The following is a 19,236-nucleotide window of genomic DNA, read 5'->3' on the forward strand; positions in this document are numbered from 1 at the left end:
TCACTAGCCTCACTCTTACGTGATAATAATTAGAAATAACACTTTTAATTTAATAAGGAGAGGTCACTATGTCAAAAGATAGGTGGAGAGCATAAAAACCCCATTTACAAAAGACTATATGTATGTAATAAGCATTGAAAACTATGTGTAAGCAGAATAGTACTCAGAAATATTCTTTTTTTAAAAATTGGGAACTATTGCAAGCTTGTCTCCCTGTTCAGGTTCCAGTGATTTGGGAGGAATTTTTTTCCCACAAGGGGGTTGGGGGAGCCAAGGAGCATGACTCTGTGTATGTGAGGTGGCGTGGGCCAAAATGTTCTTCTTGTGATGGCTTAGGTGTAGGGGTTGGTAATAATTTATACACTGGTGTAAATTATTAAATATCAATTGACGGAAAGGGGTCCTATCTAGTCCTTTTTAGATGGAGGATACAGGTTTCTAAGGAGTGAGTGATACAATTACTAAGGGTGGAACTAGAGATTTATGTGAATGGTTTAAAAAAGTGGGCGGGACTACCTGGCTACACATATAAAACCCAGTCTCTGTGCAGAGTCACTTGTCTCCCAGACAGTGGCTCAGGCTTCAGGACTCTCTTCCAGCATGGCCGAAGACACCTATTCACACAGTAAGTTCCCTTGTGCTTAACTGAGCTTTTGTTGGTTTGGGGAAAAAGCAGGGCTAAAGACCTATTGGTCTTGTCAGAAGCTGTGAGAGTTCCGTTTTTAAACTTTAAAATAACTGTATCTGGATAAGGGAAAACCAGTTTCTCTGATGTGATATTATGAAAATAGGCTGTTTTCAGTGCATTCGAGCATTGGGAATTTCAGAAAGGTACAGATATTCAAGAATAAATAAGACATATTTGAGCTTCAGGAAGAAGAGGGGAGGAAGGAGCGGAAAAGAAAAAAGGAGAGGGAGACAGATGCTAAAAGAGAGCGACTATGGGACACATCACAAAGTTTAGAGCTCAGAATATCCTTGGAATCAAGGATTCCAGATCTGGAAAGCACTTTCCTGATTTCTCTCTACAGAATGTTTGAACTTTTCTCCTGAACTTTGGACTTTATCTAATTGCCTACTTGTCTCTAACAGGCATCTCACACTCAATATGTTCCAAAAACTGAATTCCCTATGTTCATATCTGAACTATTCCTCCCACTGTTTTCTCCAGCTCAGGAGGTGCCAGGTCATGCCTCATGTCTAGAAAACACCCCTGACTCCATTTTCTCCCACATAACATAACGTAGTCAGGCTGGACATTCTGGTGGCTTTAACATTCAAATATTTAAGGAATCTGACCATTTCTTGGTCTATCTCATTAGATTATTGGTCCATTGCATTAGATTATTGCAGTCTTCTCCTAACTGATCTCTCTGCTTCCACCAACCTATTCTCAACGCTGTACCTCATGTGATGTTGTTAAACTGGTAATTAAATTATGGCAGCTGGGCGCAGTGGCTCATGCCTGTAATCCCAGCACTTTGGGAGGCCGAGGTGGACAGATCACGAGGTCAGGAGTTCAAGACCAGCCTGGCTAACATGGTGAAACCCCGTCTCTACTAAAAATACAAAAATTAACCAGGCGTGTTGGTGGGCGCCTGTAGTCCCAGCTACTCGGGAGGCTGAGGCAGAAGAATTCCTTGAATCCAGGAGGTGAAGGTTGCAGTGAGCCGCGATCATGCCATGCACCTCAGCCTGGGCCAGAGAGCGAGACTCCATCTTAAAAATAAATACATACATACATACATACATACATACATAAAATAAATTATGTCACTTATCTGCTCAAAACCCTCAACAAAAAGGCACCTGGCCCTATCGTGCCCTAGATAACGTGGCACCCAGTATGGTCTGTGACCTCATCTGCTTCCCTTTTATTCCTTTTTCTCCAGATGTTCTGTCCTCCTTGCTTTAAGTCAAATAGGACAGGCAGTGTCCCAGCCCAGGGCCTCTCCCCACCTCCTGCAATGTGTCTCTCAAATGTCAGCAGCGCTCACTCTTTAATGTACCTTTGTTCATGTTATACTTTCTCAGTGAGCCCATCCCTAACTATTGCACTTAAAACTGTGACCTCACCCCTGCACTCTCTACTCTTGCCACTTGATTCTTCTTTGCCGTGGAAATACTCATCATCTGATACACTACATCTTTTGCTTGTTTGCTTGATATCTTTCAGCTCCTTAAAGATCAAGGATATCTTAACTGTTTTGTTTATGGTGCCTAGAATAGGGTCTGGCTTTTAATAGGCATTCAATAATTTTTTAACAATTGAAAAATTAGATGAAAATATTCTGGTTAATTCTACTAGGACTTACCTAGCCATTTCTGGAAGTGAATGTTTGTTGTGTGTAGAAGGGTAAAGGGTTAGAAATTAGAATTCAAAGAATGACTATATATATATATATATATATATATATATATATATTTTTTTTTTTTTTTTTTTTTCCTACTCCAGAAATGTAGAAGTTGAGGAAAAGCAAAATGGATTTAGGAGTGGCTTTCTGAGATTAATTACAAAAGCAGAGAGGATCAATTTCTCAAGGCATCAGGGCAGGTCTATGTAAATCTTATGAAGTGGTCTTTTGAAAGGGGTGGTGTTACTTACAAATATGTGGAAGAATAGAAGATTTATTTTAGGGCACTTGTTTTCAAAGTATGGTCTGTGGAGCTCCAGAGCCCTTTCCAGGAACTATAAGGTTCCTAACTTTCCTAATTATACTAAGACATTTTCCTTTTCGGTGTGTTTACACTTGCACTGATGATACAAAAACAATGATGGGTAAATCTGCTGGTACCTCAGAGAACATCAAACCAGTATAACCAAATTGTACTGGTAGTTACTGCAGTTACCCTCATACTTTCAGTGCAAGAACAAAAAGCGCTTTCACTTAGGAATGTCCTTAAGCAGTAACAATTATTGATGTTATTAAACTTTAACCCTTGATTACACCTTTTTAATATCCTGTGTAACAAAAAGGGACATATGCATCAAACCCTGTGCTTCATACTGGAATAGGATGCCTGTCTGGAAAAGAAGGATGTATGTAATTATTTGAATTGCCAGCATAACTAGCCTTTCACATTTTTATTATTTTAAAATATTTTTTATCTTTAAAAAAATTTTTGTTTCCACCAAAATCCTACAGTAATCTAGCCTTTTTTAAAAGAATTATTTTTAATTTTTTTTTTTTTTGAGACGGAATTTCACTCCTGTTGCCCAGGCTGGAGTGCAATGGTGCAATCTCGGCTCACTGCAACCTCTGCCTCCCAGGTTCAAGCGATTCTCCCACCTCAGCCTCCCGAGTTGCTGGGGTTACAGGTATGCACCACCATGCCTGGCTAATTTTGTATTTTTAGTAGAGACGGGGTTTCTCCATGTTGGTCAGGCTGGTCTCGAACTCCTGACCTCAGGTGATCTGCCCGCTTTGGCCTCCCAAAGTGCTGGGATTATAGGCGTGAGCCACTGTGCCCGGCCAATGATTTTGAATTTTTGTGGGTGCGTAGTAAGTGTATATATTTATGGGGTACAGAGACATCCTTACATCCGTGGGATAAATCCCATGTGGTCATGAGGAATTATCTTGTTAACGTACTGTTGAATTCAGTTTGCTAGTATTTTGTTGAGGATTTTTGCATCAATGTTCATTAGGGATATTGTCCTTTTTTGATGTGTCTATTTGCCTGCTTTGAGTATCAGAGTAATACCGGCCTTGTAGAATGAGTTAGATGGTGTCACACTATGTTGCCCAGGATAGTCTTGAACTCCTGGACTCAAGGAATCCACCTGTCTTGGCCTCTCAAGGTGATGGGATTACAGGTGTGAGCCACCTACGCCCAGCCTAAACTGTTGTTTTAAATGATAAATGCAAGAGGCTACAAAATCATTGATAGGTAAAAGAGCCATTCAAAATGTAAGATAATGTGTTGGAAACTTGAAAAAAAATGTAAGACAAAAATGTATTTTAATATAACGCAGTAAGGAAAGTTCACTGATACGTTTTCAGACTCCATGTGACAACTACCCTTTAAAAAAGTTTAAGAAATTGGCCAGGCGTGGTGGCTCACACCTGTAACCCCAGCACTTTGGGAGGCTGAGGTGGGTGGATCATCCAGACCAGCCTGGCCTATGTGGCAAAACCCCGTCTCTACTAAAAATACCAAAATTAGCCAGGCATGTTGGCAGGCGCCTGAAATCCCAGCTACTCAGGAGTCTGAGGCAGGGGAATCGCTTGAACCCAGGAGGCTGAGGCTGCAGTGAGCCGATATTGTGCCACTGAACTCTAGCCTGGGGAACAGAGTGAGACTCTGTCTCAAAGGAAAAAAAAAAAAGAGTGGATGTGACTCATTCCTGTAATTCCAGCACTTGGGGTGGCTGAGGTGGGAGGATTGTATGGGGAGGCCAGGAGTCTCAGACAGCCTGGGCAACCTAGGGAAAGGCCATCTCTACAGTTTTGCTAAAAACTTAGCTAAGCGTGGTGGTAAAGTGAGAGGTCATAGCATGGGGTGTGGACCACCGTAGACCGGAGGGTCAGGGAGGGACTCTGAGAAGATGGCGTGCAAGCTGAGACCTGAACAAGGTGACCTCATCCATCATCATGTGAAGAGCTTTGTGGGTAGAGGGAGGAGCAAGTGAAAACTCTGCAGAAGGAAGAAGTTGGCCGGGTTGGGGGTCAGATGGAAGTTAGATATCATGGCAGGAGTACACACTGCAACATATAAAGCCAAGTGGAATGTCACGTAAGATGAGGTCAAGGAGATGGACAGGTTCAAGAGGAATGATGGGTAATGTCAAAGGCGGATTGTATGAGCCAATTCATTGAGCTTGTGAAAGTTGAACATTTCCCCTTCAATGAAATACAATGGACCACGGGCCAGGTGCAGTGGCTCACACCTGTAATCCCAGCACTATGGTAGGCCAAAGTGGGTGGATCACGAGATCAGGAGTTTGAGACCAGCCAACATGGTGAAACCCTGTCTCTACTAAAAATATAAAAAATTAGCCAGGTGTGGCGGCATGTGCCTGTAACCCTAGCTACTTGGGAGGCTGAGGCAGGAGAATCACGTGAATCCAGGAGGTGGAGGTTGCAGTGAGCCAAGACCACACCATTGCACTCCAGCCTGGGCAACAAGAGTGAAACTCCATCTCAAAAAACAAAACAATGGACCAGGTGTGTGAAACTGAAGACAAGGGCAAGCATTCAAAGATCAAACAAAAAAGCTGTTGGGCTTTTAACTGAACCTCTAGCATCTCTAGTAAATTTTCTTCTCATCTCAATTCACTAAATCTAATTCTGTTACAAAATGGCATGTTCCAAAACGCTTTCCAGATTTGGTTATTTCAAGGAGATGTCCTATCCAGAAAATTATGTGATGTGGTATTTTTTTCCTATTGGAAAATTCTACTGAAAGTATGAAATTCTTTTTCCAGTTAATTTTGTCCTCCCTGTGGTGTTTTTAAAAATACCTTGGAAACTGATACTGTTTGCCAGCTATTGCTATTGAGCAATGGAGGTCGAAGTAAAAAAAATATGCTCTGGCCAGGGGTGGTGGCTCATATCTGTAATCTCAGCACTTTGGGAGGCCAAGGCTGGGGAATCGCTTGAGCCCAGGAATTTGAGACCAGCCTGGACAACGTGGCGAAACTCTATCAAAAAGTAGAAAAATTAGTCGGGTGTGGGGGTGTGCACCTGTAGTCCCAGCTACTCAGGAGGCTGAGGTAGGAGGATCACCAGAGCCTCTGGAGGTGAAATCTGCAGTGTGCCATGATTGCGCCACTGCACTCCAGCCTGGGCAACAGAGTGAGATCCTGCCTGAAAAAATAAAAATAATAAAAATAAAATATATGCACCAAGGAATTTTGACCTGAAAAACTGAAAGGGGTTGAAATGGTCCTTGTATCACAAACTCTTCATTTCTATGGTTTCATCACTATAATGACATATCGCATGCATTATTGACTTAGATTGTTTCTAATCCGTATGAACAGAACACATTGTTTTTTTAAAAAAAATTATTGGCATTTTCATGACATACACGTTTTTATTTTTATTTATTTTTTATTTTATTTTATTTTTTTGAGACAGTCTCGCTCTGTCACCCAGGCTGGAGGTCACCCAGGCTGGAGTGCAGTGGCGCAATCTCAGCTCACTGCAAGCTCTGCCTCCCGAGTTCACGCCATTCTCCTGCCTCAGCCTCCCGAGTAGCTGGGGCTACAGGCGCCCGCCACTATGCCTGGCTAATTTTTTGCATTTTTAGTAGAGACAGGGTTTCATCATGTTAGCCAGGATGGTCTTGATCTCCTGACCTCGTGATCCGCCCGCCTCGGCCTCCCAAAGTGCTGGGATTACAAGTGTGAGCCACCACGCCCAGATTTTTTTTTTTTTTTTTTTGAGATAGAGTCTCACTCTGTTACCCAGGCTGGAGTGCAATGGCACGATCTTGGCTCACTGCAACCTCCGCCTCCCAGGTTCAAGCAATTCTGCTGCCTCCGCCTCCTGAGTAGCTGGGATTACAGGCACATGCCACTAAGACTGGCTAATTTTTTGTATTTTTAGTACAGATGGAGTTTCATCGTGTTGGCCAGACTGGTCTGGAACTCCTGACCTCATGATCTGCCCACCTTGACTTCCTAAAGTGCTGGGATTACAGGCATGAACCACCACACCTGGCTCACAATGGTTTCTAATGGTTTTTCAAAACAGAGGATCCCTGACTTCTTAGTATGGCACTCAGATGAGCTAAAGAAGTTGAAAAATCGCCACTGTGTGTTCAAGAGCTCCATAATTGTATGAGGGTAGTTCTCCTGGAGTGGGTTCCAGTGGATTCGGAAACAGGAAGTGAGAGACTAGCTTGAACCTGAAGTTTGAATATATAAATTAACCTATTACATGCTTCTTCTTTTGTAATCTTCCTACAGAGATGGTAACAGCAAATCGTAGGCGCTGTCGCACCAAATTCACAGAAGATCAATTGAAAATCCTCATCAATACCTTCAATCAAAAGCCTTACCCAGGTTATGCTACCAAACAAAAACTTGCTTTAGAAATCAATACAGAAGAGTCCAGAATCCAGGTAAGTTAAGGTTCGGTATCTCCAGGACTGGAAGTAGAAAGGCAGGAGGGAGAACCATTAACGCAGCCCATACTATGTACCCATGTGCTGAGGGCTTGGTGGGGAGTATCTCAACTGACCCTCAATAAACCCACGAAGGTGTTGGTCTTAGCCTTACTTCATAGATGTGGATACCGAGGATGAGCGAGCTCACAGGAGGTGAGAGAACGCGTGTAGGCGTACCTTCAGAGGAGGAGATACTTGAGCTGGTTTTTAAACCTGTAATAATTGCAGCAGCTATTTACCAATTAAATATTAATAATTAGAGCAAATCATGTTGGCAGCAGATGGTGAAGATTCTGAATGCCCAATCTTTTATTTTTATTTTTATTTTCATCTTTTTATCTTTTTGAGACAGAGTCTCACTGCCTCACCCAGGCTGGAGTGCAGGGGCACAATCACGGCTCACTGAAGCCTTAATCCCAGGCTCAAGCAACCCTCCCTCAGCCTCCCAGATAGCTGGGACTATAGGCACGTGCCACCACGGCTAATTTTTTTTTTTTTTTGAGACAGAGTCTTGCTGTGTCGTCCAGGCTGGAGTGCAGTGGCGCGATCTTGGCTCACTGAAACCCTCGCCTCCCAAGTTCAAGTGATTCTCCTGCCTCAGCCTCCCAAGTAGCTGGGACTACAGGCGCCTGCCACCATGACCAGCTAATTTTTTCTTGTATTTTTAGTAGAGACGGAGTTTCACTATGTTGGCCAGGCTGGTCTTGAACTCCTGACCTCGTGATCTGCCTGCCTCGGCCTCCCAAAGTGCTGGGATTACAGGCATGAGCCACTGTGCCCGGCTAATTTTTTTTTTTATTTTTTTGTTTTTAGTAGAGATGATGTTGTCACACTATGTTGCCCTGGGTGTGAATGCCAAGTCTTGACCTAAGACTTGGTAGATGGGCCGGGCATGGTAGGTCATGCTTATAATCCCAGCACTTTGGGAAGCCGAGGTGGGTGGATCACCTGAGGTCGGGAGTTCGAGACCAGCCTGACCAACATGGAGAAACCCCATCTCTACTAAAAATACAAAAATTAGCCAGTCATGATGGCACACACTATAATCCTAGCTCCTTGGGAGGCTGAGGCAGGAATACTTGAACTCGGGAGGTGGAGGTTGCAGTGAGCTGAGATCATGCCACTGCACTCCAGCCTGGGCCACAAAGTGAGACTGCATCTCAAAAAAAAAAAAAAGAGAAAAAAAAAGAAGACTTGGTTGAAAGTGACAGAAGTGAATAATAATCCTGGGCTTAGGCCCAATAAGAATTGCTCACTTTGGGAACAGGCAGTGATGTAGCTTAAATGACATTAACATGTAATTGTCTCCTTTTCTTTTCCTCACTCAGATTTGGTTTCAGAATCGAAGAGCTAGGCACGGATTCCAGAAAAGACCAGAAGCTGAGACTTTAGAATCAAGCCAGAGCCAGGGGCAAGATCAACCTGGTGTGGAGTTTCAAAGTAAATAACCCTCTTAGTTCTGTTCCCCAGCAGAGCTTCTCTACGGTAGAGCCAACTGCTACTTTGAGAAAAGAATGTCTCCTCCCTGATGACCTCCTGTTCAGGGTCTTATGGTGGCAAAGGGTTCATCGTACCCTAGAAGTTCTCCCCTGCCCTCTTCCCAGGCTTTCTTATTTATTTATTTATTTATTTATTTATTCATTTATTTTTTGAGATGGAGTCTCACTCTGTCACCCAGGCTGGAGTGCAGTGGCTTGATCTTGGCTCACTACAACCTCTGCCTCCCAGGTTCAAGTAATTCTTCTGCCTCAGCCTCTCAAGTAGCTGGGATTTACTGGTGCGCGCCACTACGCCCAGCTAATTTTTGTACTTTTTTTTTTTTTTTTTTTGAGACGGAATCTCGCTCTGTCGCCCAGGCTGGAGTGCAGTGGCGCAATCTCGGCTCACTGCAAGCTCCGCCTCCCAGGTTCACGCCATTCTCCTGCCTCAGCCTCCCAAGTAGCTGGGACTACAGGCGCCCGCCACTACGCCCGGCTAATTTTTCTGTATTTTTAGTAGAGACGGGGTTTCACCTGTTAGCCAGGATGGTCTCGATCTCCTGACCTCGTGATCTGCCCGCCTCGGCCTCCCAAAGTGCTGGGATTACAGGCGTGAGCCACCGCGCCCGGCAATTTTTGTACTTTTAGTAGAGACGAGGTTTCACCATATTGGTCAGGCTGGTCTTGAACTCCTGACCTCATGATCTGCCCCCTCTCAGCCTCTCAAAGTGCTGGCATTACAGGCGTGAGCCACCGCGCCCGGCCTCTTGCCTACTTTCTTTCTACTGGAGTCCAGAAGCCCAGACATATCATCCTGTGTCTCCTCTAGAACCTTCCACCTGGAAGGAACCTGGGACAAGATCCTCTCAGGAGGAGTCAGTGGGATCGAAATTGGAGGGAGAGTGACAAGTTTGGGTTCTGTGTTTGAATATGTGAACGGACCCTTGCAATACTCCTTGACCGCCCCCCTCCATCTTTCCATGCGTTCTCCAGGTAGAGAAGCCAGACGGTGTCGTACGACCTACAGCGCCACTCAGTTACACACTCTCATCGAGGCATTTATGAAAAACCCATACCCTGGGATTGATTCCAGAGAAGAACTTGCTAAAGAAATCGGTGTTCCAGAGTCAAGAGTCCAAGTGAGTGAAAAGAAGTGTGGTTGTCCCATCTCCTAGGGATCTAGGTATACAGGAAAGGAAGCCACATGGGCCTCAGGCGGTTCCTCATCCTGCTGGGCACAGTTCAGGGTCTTTCACAGCTGTTCCTACTCTGCTGGCTTCTACCCCCAGGTGCCCACAGGACTCAATCTCACATCCTCTTCTGGTATTTTCTGTCTGTCTTGAGCAACGTTGTATTCCTTGAGCCCTGAACAGTGCGTGGCACGTGACACCCAATGAGAATTTGTTGAGTGAATGAATATTAGTTAACATTGCATATAAGCCAGGCATTTGGCTAAAGCCTTTTTTTTTTCTTTTCCAAGATGGGGTCTCACTCTATTACCTAGGCTGGAGTGCAGCGGCGAAATCTTGCCTCACTGCCATCTTGACCTCCTGGGTTCAAGCGGTTTTTGTGCTTCGGCTGCCTGAGTAGCTAGGATTACAGGTGTGTGCCACCATGCCTAGCTAATATTATTTGTATTTTTAGTAGGGATGGGGTTTCGCCATGTTGCCCAGGCTGGTCTTGAACTCCTGGCCTCAGATGATCCACCCTCCTTGGCTTCCCAAAGTGCTGGGATTACAGGGTTGAGCCACCATGCCTGGCCTGTTTGACTGACGTCTTTATGTCTACTGTATCCTTCGGATCTTCTAATTATGCCCTGAGGTTAGAGTTATGAGGTATGAGGTCCAGGCTGCGTGTGGTGACTCAAGTCTGTAATGCCAGCACTTTGGGAGGCTGAGGTGGGCAGATCACCTGAGGTCAGGAGTTCAAGACCAGCCTGGCCAACATGGTGAAACCCCCATCTCTACAAAAATACAAAAATTAGCCGGGCATGGTGGTGCACGCCTGTAGTCCCAGCTACTTTGCAGGCTGAGGGAGGAGAATCGCTTGAACCCGGGAGGTGGAGGTTGCAGTGAGTAGAGATTGCGCCACTGCACTCCAGCCTAGGCAACAGAGCAAGACTCTGTCTTGAAAAAACAAATTATGAGGTCCACATTAGACATTTAACATTTAGCTCAGAGAAATGTACCAGTCTGTCCAAGGATTCATTCCTGACACATCTTAAAATGGAATAAAATTGTCAGACTGCTGTGTAGGGTGTGTGTGCGTTTAAACCAGTGCTCCCTCCTGTAAGCAGGACATGAATGCACATTAGTGGTTCTGATGGTTCTTTCCTTTTACTTTCCTCATCTCATTTTCATTTTTCATTCTCTCATTTTGCATTATTCGGAGCATCTACTATGTGCTAGGTACTGTACTAGGTAGTGACTGCTACGGTTTGAATGTTTGTCTCCTCCAAAACCAATGTTGAAACTGAACTGCCATATGAAGAGTTGTGGCTGGGCGCAATGGCTCACACCTGTAATCCCAGTACTTTGGGAGGCCGAGGCGGGTGGATCACCTGAGATCGTGAGTTCGAGACCAGCCTGAAAACATGGAGAAACCCCGTCTCTACTAAAAATACAAAAATTTACCTGGACATGGTGGTGCATGCTTGTAATCCCAGCTACTCCAGAGGCTGAGGCAGGAGAATTGCTTGAACCTGGGAGATGGAGGTTGCAGTGAGCCGAGATTGTGCCACTGCACTCCAGCCTGGGTGACCGAGTGAGACTCCGTATTAAAAAAAAAAAAGTGTGTATATATATATACGTATATATATACACACACACACACACACATATATATATGTGTATATATATATATATGTGTATATATATATATATATATATATATATATATATATATATCTTGGGTTGGGGACAGTCAAGTGTGCCTCTAGTCCCAGCTACTTGGGAGGATTGCTTGCGCCTAGAAGTTCAAGATCAGCCTGGGCCACATGGTGAAGCCTCGTCTCTACAAAAAGTTTAAAAGTTAGCCTAATGTGATGATGTACACCTGTAGCACTAGCTACTCTGAGAGAGACCACTGTCTCAAAAAAAAAAAAAAAAAAAGAAAAGAAAAAGGAGAAGAAAGCAATCATGAGTTTTACACAACATTCTTTGTTTAAATTAAGTTTCTTTGTCTTACCCCCTTAGATTTGGTTCCAAAATCGAAGATCTAGATTACTTCTCCAGAGAAAAAGGGAATCTGTGGCGTCCTTAGAACGAGAAGAGCAAGGCAAGAGTCCTGAGGGACTGCAAGGTAACTAGCCTGTTGTTTCCAATGTGGTTCACAAGCGGAGCCCTTGGATGTCCAGTGCTTCGTCATGGTGGAGCCGACAGCTCCCCTTGGGAGGTGGAGGATATTCCCACCCAAGTGCTCCACGGTACCATGGGGTTGCTCACAGTCCCCAAAGACTCTTCCCAGGCCGTGGACCTTCTGAAGAATCCACTGCCCACTTTCCAACTGGAGTCCAGCAACCCCCATGGATACAAATTCTGTTCACTGATGTATCCCCAGTGCCTGGTACAAAGGAAATGCTCAATACACTTCTGTTGAAGGTGTGATTGAGTGAACAGAGGAATGAATCCTCAGGTGTGGTCTTCCAGGGGCAGCAGGGGCATGGCTTTCCCAGGAAGTAGTAGGTTCCATATTGGATTGAAAAGGTGGGGGCTGGGCGCGGTGGCTCACGCCTGTAATCCCAGCACTTTGGGAGGCTGAGGTGGGCGGATCACAAGGTCAGGAGATCGAGACCATAACCCCGTCTCTACTAAAAATACAGAAAATTAGCCAGGCATGGTGGTGGGCGCCTGTAGTCCCAGCTACTAGGGAGGCTGAGGCAGGAGAATGGCATGAACCCGGGAGGCGGAGCTTGCAGTGAGCTGAGATCGCACCACTGCACTCCAGCCTGGGCAACACAGCAAGACTCTGTCTCAAAAAAAAAAAGAAAAAGAAAAGGTGGGAAAAGGTTGACTTCCGTGTTTGTGAATATAAGCTGACCTCTTACATTCTTTCCCCTATCTTTTTTCCTCCTTAGGTACAGAAGATACACAAAATGGCACCAACTTCACCAGTGACTCTCATTTCTCTGGAGCCAGAACATGGTGAACATAGTCAAATTCAGTGTACTTGATATTATCAACTGGGCCCCAAATCTCTCTCACAGTCTTCCTGGGAGTCTATCCTTCTGCTGAAACCGCAAGCTAAGCCTTCTGAAGATGGTAAAGGACTTGACCAGATGTGGTGGCTCACACTTTGTCATCCCACTACTTTGGGAGGGCAAGGCAGGAAGATTGCTTGAGCTCAGGAGTTTGAAACCAGCCTGGACAGCATATAGCAAGACTCTGCCTCTATTATAAAAAAACAAAATAAATGAAAAGGACTGTAGGAGGCAGAGATGGGTACAGGGCATACCACACTACCCTGTTGACACAGCCTAGATCCAGAGTTCAGCAGACCTTGAGACAATGAAACTAAACTTGATAATAATCTTTTTTCAATCATCACAGTAATTATTGATTTGGACAAAAATCACTTGACGTCATAACCTTAAAGTGACACTGCTCTGCCTATGGAGTAGCCATTCTTTTATTCCTTTACTTTCTTAACAAATTTGCTTTCACTTAAAAAAAAACCTTTAAGTTTGAGGAAGAACGAGATATATACCTCATCTCAAAGAATCTACTCACACACACTTATTAATTACAAAAGGAAAATCAGTAATTTTGCAGTGGAGAAATATGGCCAGCTCTACCTTAACCAAGTGGCTGAAAGTCACTGCACCAAGGCCGGACGCGGTGGCTCACGCTTGTAATCCCAGCACTTTGGGAGGCTGAGGCGGGTGGATCACGAGGTCAGGAGATCGAGACCACGGTGAAACCCCGTCTCTACTAAAAATACAAAAAATTAGCCGGGCATGGTGGTGGGCGCCTGTAGTCCCAGCTACTTGGAGAGGCTGAGGCAGGAGAATGGCGTGAACCCAGGAGGCAGAGCTCGCAGTGAGCCGAGATTGCGCCACTGCACTCCAGCCTGGGTGACAGAGCGAGACTGTCTCAAAAAAAAAAAAAAAAAAAAAGAAAGTCACTGCACCAGTAATGGCACAAACCAATGTGAGATGCTTCCTAATATGATACAGTAAGAAGGCCACGGTCTCTTCTGCGTGTTACTGACAAAAAGTGGGTAAGCTGAAACTAGTAATTACGCAATGTCAAGCAAACACAAATTCAGGTCGACAGACTGCAAAGTAACATCCATGTTTTCTTCAACAATGGATTGATCAGGGCTACTCAGGAGGCTGAGGCGGAAGGATGGCTTGAGGCCAGGAGTTCCAGATCAGCCAGGGCAACATGATGAGACTCATCTCTACAAACAATTTTTAAAAAATGAGCCAGGTGTGGTAGTGTGCATCTGTAGTCTCAGCAACTCAGGAGGCTGAGGCAGGACAATCATTTGAACACAGGGATGGTGAGGCTGCAGTGAGCTATGATCGTGCTGCTGCACTCCAGCCTGGGCGACACAGCAAGTTCTTGTTTCCAAACAACAACAGCAAAACAAAACAAAAAAATGGATAGAATAATGACCAAAAAATGGAGAAAAAGTAGGCTGACTCAGGAAACACTTAGAAAGTCCAGCCATACCTCAAAGATACTGTGGATTGGGTTGCAGACAACCACAATACAGCAAATATTGCTGTAAAGCGAGTCACACAAATTGTTTTGTTTCCTTGTGAATATAAAGTTACATTGGCTGGGTGTGGTGGCTCATGCCTATAATCCCAGTACTTTAGGACATGGAAGGGGGAGGATCACTTGAGACCAGGAGTTGTGAGGTCAACCTGGGCAATGTAGGGAGATCCTGTCTCTATTTAAAAAAAGAAGTTATGGCCAGGCACGGTGGCTCACGCCTGTAATCCCAGCACTTTGGGAGGCTGAGGTGGGCGGATCACGAGGTCAGGAGATTGAGACCATCCTGGCTAACATGGTGAAACCCCGTCTCTACTAAAAAAAAATACAAAAAATTAGCCGGGCGTGGTGGCGGGCGCCTGTAGTCCCAGCTACTCGGGAGGCTGAGGCAGGAGAATGGCGTGAACCTGGGAGGCGGAGCTTGCAGTGAGCCGAGATCGCGCCATTGCACTCCAGCCTGGGTGACAGAGCGAGACTCCCTCTCAAAAAAAAAAAAAAAAAAAGAAGTTACGTTTACACTACACTGTAGTCTAATAAAGTGTGAAATGGTGTTATGTCTAGGAAACAAGGCACATACTTTAATTTTATAACACTTGATGCTGGCTGGGTGCAGTGACTCACGCCTGTAATCCCAGCACTTTGGGAGGCTGAGGCAGGTGGACTGCTTGAGCTCAGCCTGGAAAACATGGCAAAACCCCGTCTATTAAAAGAAAAAATACTTAATGCCTTTATTTGAAGCTCCATTATTTTTTAAAAAAGAAATTATATAAAAATACTTTACTGCTAAAAATACTAATAATGATCTTAGCCTTCAGGGAGTCGTCATCTTTTTTGCTGGTGAAGAATCCTGCCTCGAGGTCGTTGGCTGCTGGCTGATAGGGTGGTGGTTGCTAAATTTTGAAGTGGTTGTAACAATTTCTTAAACCAACAATGAAATTTGCCACATTAACTGACCCTTCCTTCCACGAAAGACTTCTCTGTAGCATGCAATGTTGTTTGATAGCATTTTACCCAATAGTAGAGCCTCTTTTAAAATTGGAGTCAATCCTCTCAAAGCCTGCCACTGCTTTTTTAACTACGTGCATCAATATTCGAAATCCTCTGTTGTAGTTTAAACAGGGTTCACAGTGTCTTCACCAGGAGTAAATTCCACCTCACGAAACCACTTTCGAGGCTCTTTCTGGACTGTGGGGTTCTTTCCAGGCTACCTCGTGGCAGTTTGAGAGTTTGGCATCGTCTTCCGCCGGGACCCAAAGATCCAGGAGGCGCTTGTGACTAGACTGCCAATGGACCCGTGACAAAAGTTCAACCCAACCTTCATCCGGGTCTTCACAAATGCTCACTGAAGAAATTTCCTAAGACAATTCAGGGGCCTCTCGTACCCTCTACTGTGAGATGTTAATAAAGAACCTTAGGCCGGGCGCGGTGGCTCACGCCTGTAATCCCAGCACTTTGGGAGGCCGAGGCGGGCGAATCACGAGGTCAGGAGATCGAGACCATCCTGGCTAACACGGTGAAACCCCATCTCTACTAAAAATACAAAAAATTAGCTGGGTGAGGTAGTGGGCGCCTGTAGTCCCAGCTACGCGGGAGGCTGAGGCAGGAGAATGGCGTGAACCCCGGGGGGCGGAGCCTGCAGTGAGCCGAGATCACGCCACTGCACTCAAGCCTGGGTGAAAGAGCGAGACTCCTTCTCAAAAAAAAAAAAAAAATAAAATAAAATAAATAAATCAAAAAAATAAATAAATAAAAAATTACCAGCAAGAAGGCCAGGCATGGTGGCTCACACCTGTAATCCCAGCACTTTGGGAGGCTGAGGCGGGTGGATCACTGGAAGTCAGGAATTCAAGACCAGCCTGGTCAATATGGTGAAACCGCATCTCTACTCAAAATACAAAAATTAGCCGGGCGTAGTGGTGGGCACCTCTAATCCCAGGTGCTTAGGAGGCTGAGGCAGGAGAATTGCCTGAATCAAGGAGCCGGAAGCTACAGTGAGCCAAGATCATGCCACCGCACTCTAGCCTGGGCAACAGAGTGAGACTCCATCTCAAAAGAATAGGAAAAAATTACCAGCAAGAAAGAAAAAGTACAAAAATAATGTTTATGGCTGAATTGGCTCTGTGTCATAATTCCCTTTTCTAGCATTCTCAAAAGGATCCCATCTGTGATACACACAGACACTGCAGCCACATTTGAATGGTTCACTTCTTGATTCATTCTGAACTCCCTTAAGCCCAGTGTCAGTTCTCTTTCAAGCTGAGAAAATCTATTAACAGGTATCTCAATTTTTACCGTCCTTTCTTTCCCCACAGAGAGCAATGTTCTTACTAATTTCCTCCTGTAAGGCGAGCCACCTCTGATGTCCTGGAAGATTGTTTCTTTCTATCCTGTTGTTGGGGTGAACCTTCTGCTAGAGGGGAAGGGTTGGTAGTGGGGTTGAGAGCCAAGTTACTAAGGTTCTTTATTAACATCTCTCAGTAAGGTTATGAGAGGCCCCTGAATTGTCTTAGGAGTTTTCTTTGCCGAGCATTTGTGAAGACATGGGGATGAAGTTTGGTTTAAATTTTTGAATTTGAAGTAGGCCAGGCATGGTGGCTATTGCATGTAATCCCAGCGTTTTGGGAGGCTGTGGCAGGAGTATTGCTTGAGGCTAAGAGTTCAAGACCAGCCTGGGCAACATGGCGAGACTCCATCTCTACAAAAAAATTTTTCAAAAAAATTTGCCAGGTGAAGTGGCACATGCCTGTGGTCCCAGCTACTTGGGAAGCTGAGGTAGGTGGATGGCTTGAATCCAGGAGGTCGAGGCTGCAGTGACCTATGATTGCACCACTGCACTCCAGCCTGGGTGACAAAGAGAGACCTTGTCTCAAAAAAAAAAAAAAAAATTGAAGGAAAGTGACTTATGGGGAAAGAATGTAAAGAAAACATTGGACGCCGGTGCTGTGGCTCACACCTGTAATCCCAGCACTTTGGGAGGCCGAGGTGTGTGGATCATCTGAGGTCAGGAGTTTGAGACCAGCCTGGCCAGCATGGTGAAACCCCGTCTCTACTAAACATACAAAAGATTAGCTGGGCGTGTTGGCGCACCTTGTTAATCCTAGCTACTCGGGAGGCTGAGGCAGGAGAATTGCTTGAACCTGGGAGATGGAGATTGCAGTGAGCCAAGATCACGCCATTGCACTCCAGCCTGGGTGACAGAGCGAGATTCTGTCAAAAAAAAAAAAAAAAAAAAAAAAGGAAAAAACATCGGATAGTTTGGCTAGAGCATAATAGACTTTCTGGTTTTCCAAAGTTTGAATTACAATAAGAAGGTGTGATGTACTGCTTTTGCAATTTTCAGTAGCAAATAAATGTGCACATAGAGAAACAATAAAATTGACATATTTGAGTCTCTTAAAAAAACACTTTAAGGCTGGACGCGGTGGCTCACACCTGTAATCCCAGCACTTTGGGAGGCTGAGGTGGGTGGATCACCTGAGGTCAGGTGTTTGAGACCAGCCTCAACATGGAGAAACCCCGTCTCTACTAAAAATACAAAAAAAAAATTAGCTGGGCATGGTGGTGCATGCCTGTAATCCCAGCTACTAGGGAGGCTGAGGCAGGAGAATTGCTTGAACATGGGAGGCGGAGGTTGCAGTGAGCTGAGATCATGCCATTGCACTCCAGCCTGGGCAACAAGAGCGAAGCTCAGTCTCAAAAAACAAACAAACAAACAAACAAAACTTTATTGGCTTATCCATAAGAAACAATTCCTCATCTGTTCAAGGTTTTTTTTTTTTTTTTTTGAGACGGAGTCTAGCACTGTCACCCAGGCTGGAGTGCAGTAGAGCGATCTCCGCTCAATGCAAGCTCCACCTCCCAGGTTCACACCATTCTCCTGCCTCAGCCTCCCTAGTAGCTGGGACTACAGGCGCCCGCCACCACGCCCGGCTAATTTTTTATATTTTTAGTAGAGATGGGTTTCACCGTGTTAGCCAGGATGGTCTTGATCTCCTGACCTTGTGATCTGCCCGCCTCATAAGGTCTTTCATTTAAAACATTTTTTTAATTAAAAAAAAAATTTCATCTCTTCAAGTTTTATCAGCAGGTTGCAAAAATTCAGTCACATCTTCAGGCTCCACTTTCAATTCTAGTTATCTTGCTATTTCTGCCACATCTGCAGTCACTACTTCCATTGAATTCTTAATATATATTTTAAAAATAAAGATGGGAGTCTGGCTATGTTGCCCAGGCTGGTCTCAAACTCCTGGCCTCAAGCGATCCTCCCACTTTAGGTCCTAAAATGCTGTGATTACAGGCATAAGTCACTGTGCCTGGCCTCTACTGAATTTTCGAACCCCTCAAAGTCATCCACGAGGGTTGGAATCCCCTTCTTCCAAATCCTGTTCATGCTGTTATTTTTTTTTTTTTTTTTTTTTTTTTTTTTTTTTTTTTTTTTTTTGAACTTCCCTGTCACAAATGTTCAATGGCATTTGTAGTGAACTGTTTCTGGAGTTTCAATGGACTCTGCCCGACCACAGGGATTCTGTCTGTAGATAAGGCTTTATGAAATGTGTTTCTTAGATGACAAGACTTAAAAGTCGAAATTACTTCTTGACCCACAGTCGCCGAATGGATTTTGTTTCAGATGCAAACAGCATTCATCTCCTGGTACGTCCCCATCAGAGTTTTTTTTTTTTTTTTTTTTTTTTTTGAGACGGAGTCTTGCTCTGTCGCCCAGGCTGGAGTTGCAGTGGCGCAATCTCGCATGCAGCTTTTTTTCTTCTTCAACTGAGGAGTATTTAGGAATTCATCTATCAGCTCTCGAGTGACCTGATACATTTTCAATGAGCAGTGATACTTTGTTTTTGTGTGGTCTTTTGCTTTTTTCTTATTTTTCTATTTTTGTGTTTAGGTTTGATGAGCAGTAATATATTTTTATA

General features: G+C 44.6%; 1 protein-coding gene across 1 annotated transcript; it reads left to right on the plus strand.

Moving 5' to 3' along the window:
- The first annotated feature begins 564 nt into the window (after window positions 1-564).
- Window positions 565-13,132, plus strand: DUXA (double homeobox A). Its single transcript, XM_030821796.1, has 6 exons — window positions 565-625; window positions 6,917-7,071; window positions 8,445-8,556; window positions 9,588-9,733; window positions 11,789-11,894; window positions 12,670-13,132. The coding sequence occupies exons 1-6, from the start codon at window positions 601-603 to the stop codon at window positions 12,738-12,740; spliced, it is 615 nt and encodes a 204-aa protein (XP_030677656.1). The 5' UTR covers window positions 565-600; the 3' UTR covers window positions 12,741-13,132.
- Window positions 13,133-19,236: the final 6,104 nt, after the last annotated feature.

Source organism: Nomascus leucogenys, chromosome 10 (genome assembly GCF_006542625.1).
Source record: "Nomascus leucogenys isolate Asia chromosome 10, Asia_NLE_v1, whole genome shotgun sequence".
NCBI classification, from domain to species: domain Eukaryota; kingdom Metazoa; phylum Chordata; class Mammalia; order Primates; family Hylobatidae; genus Nomascus; species Nomascus leucogenys.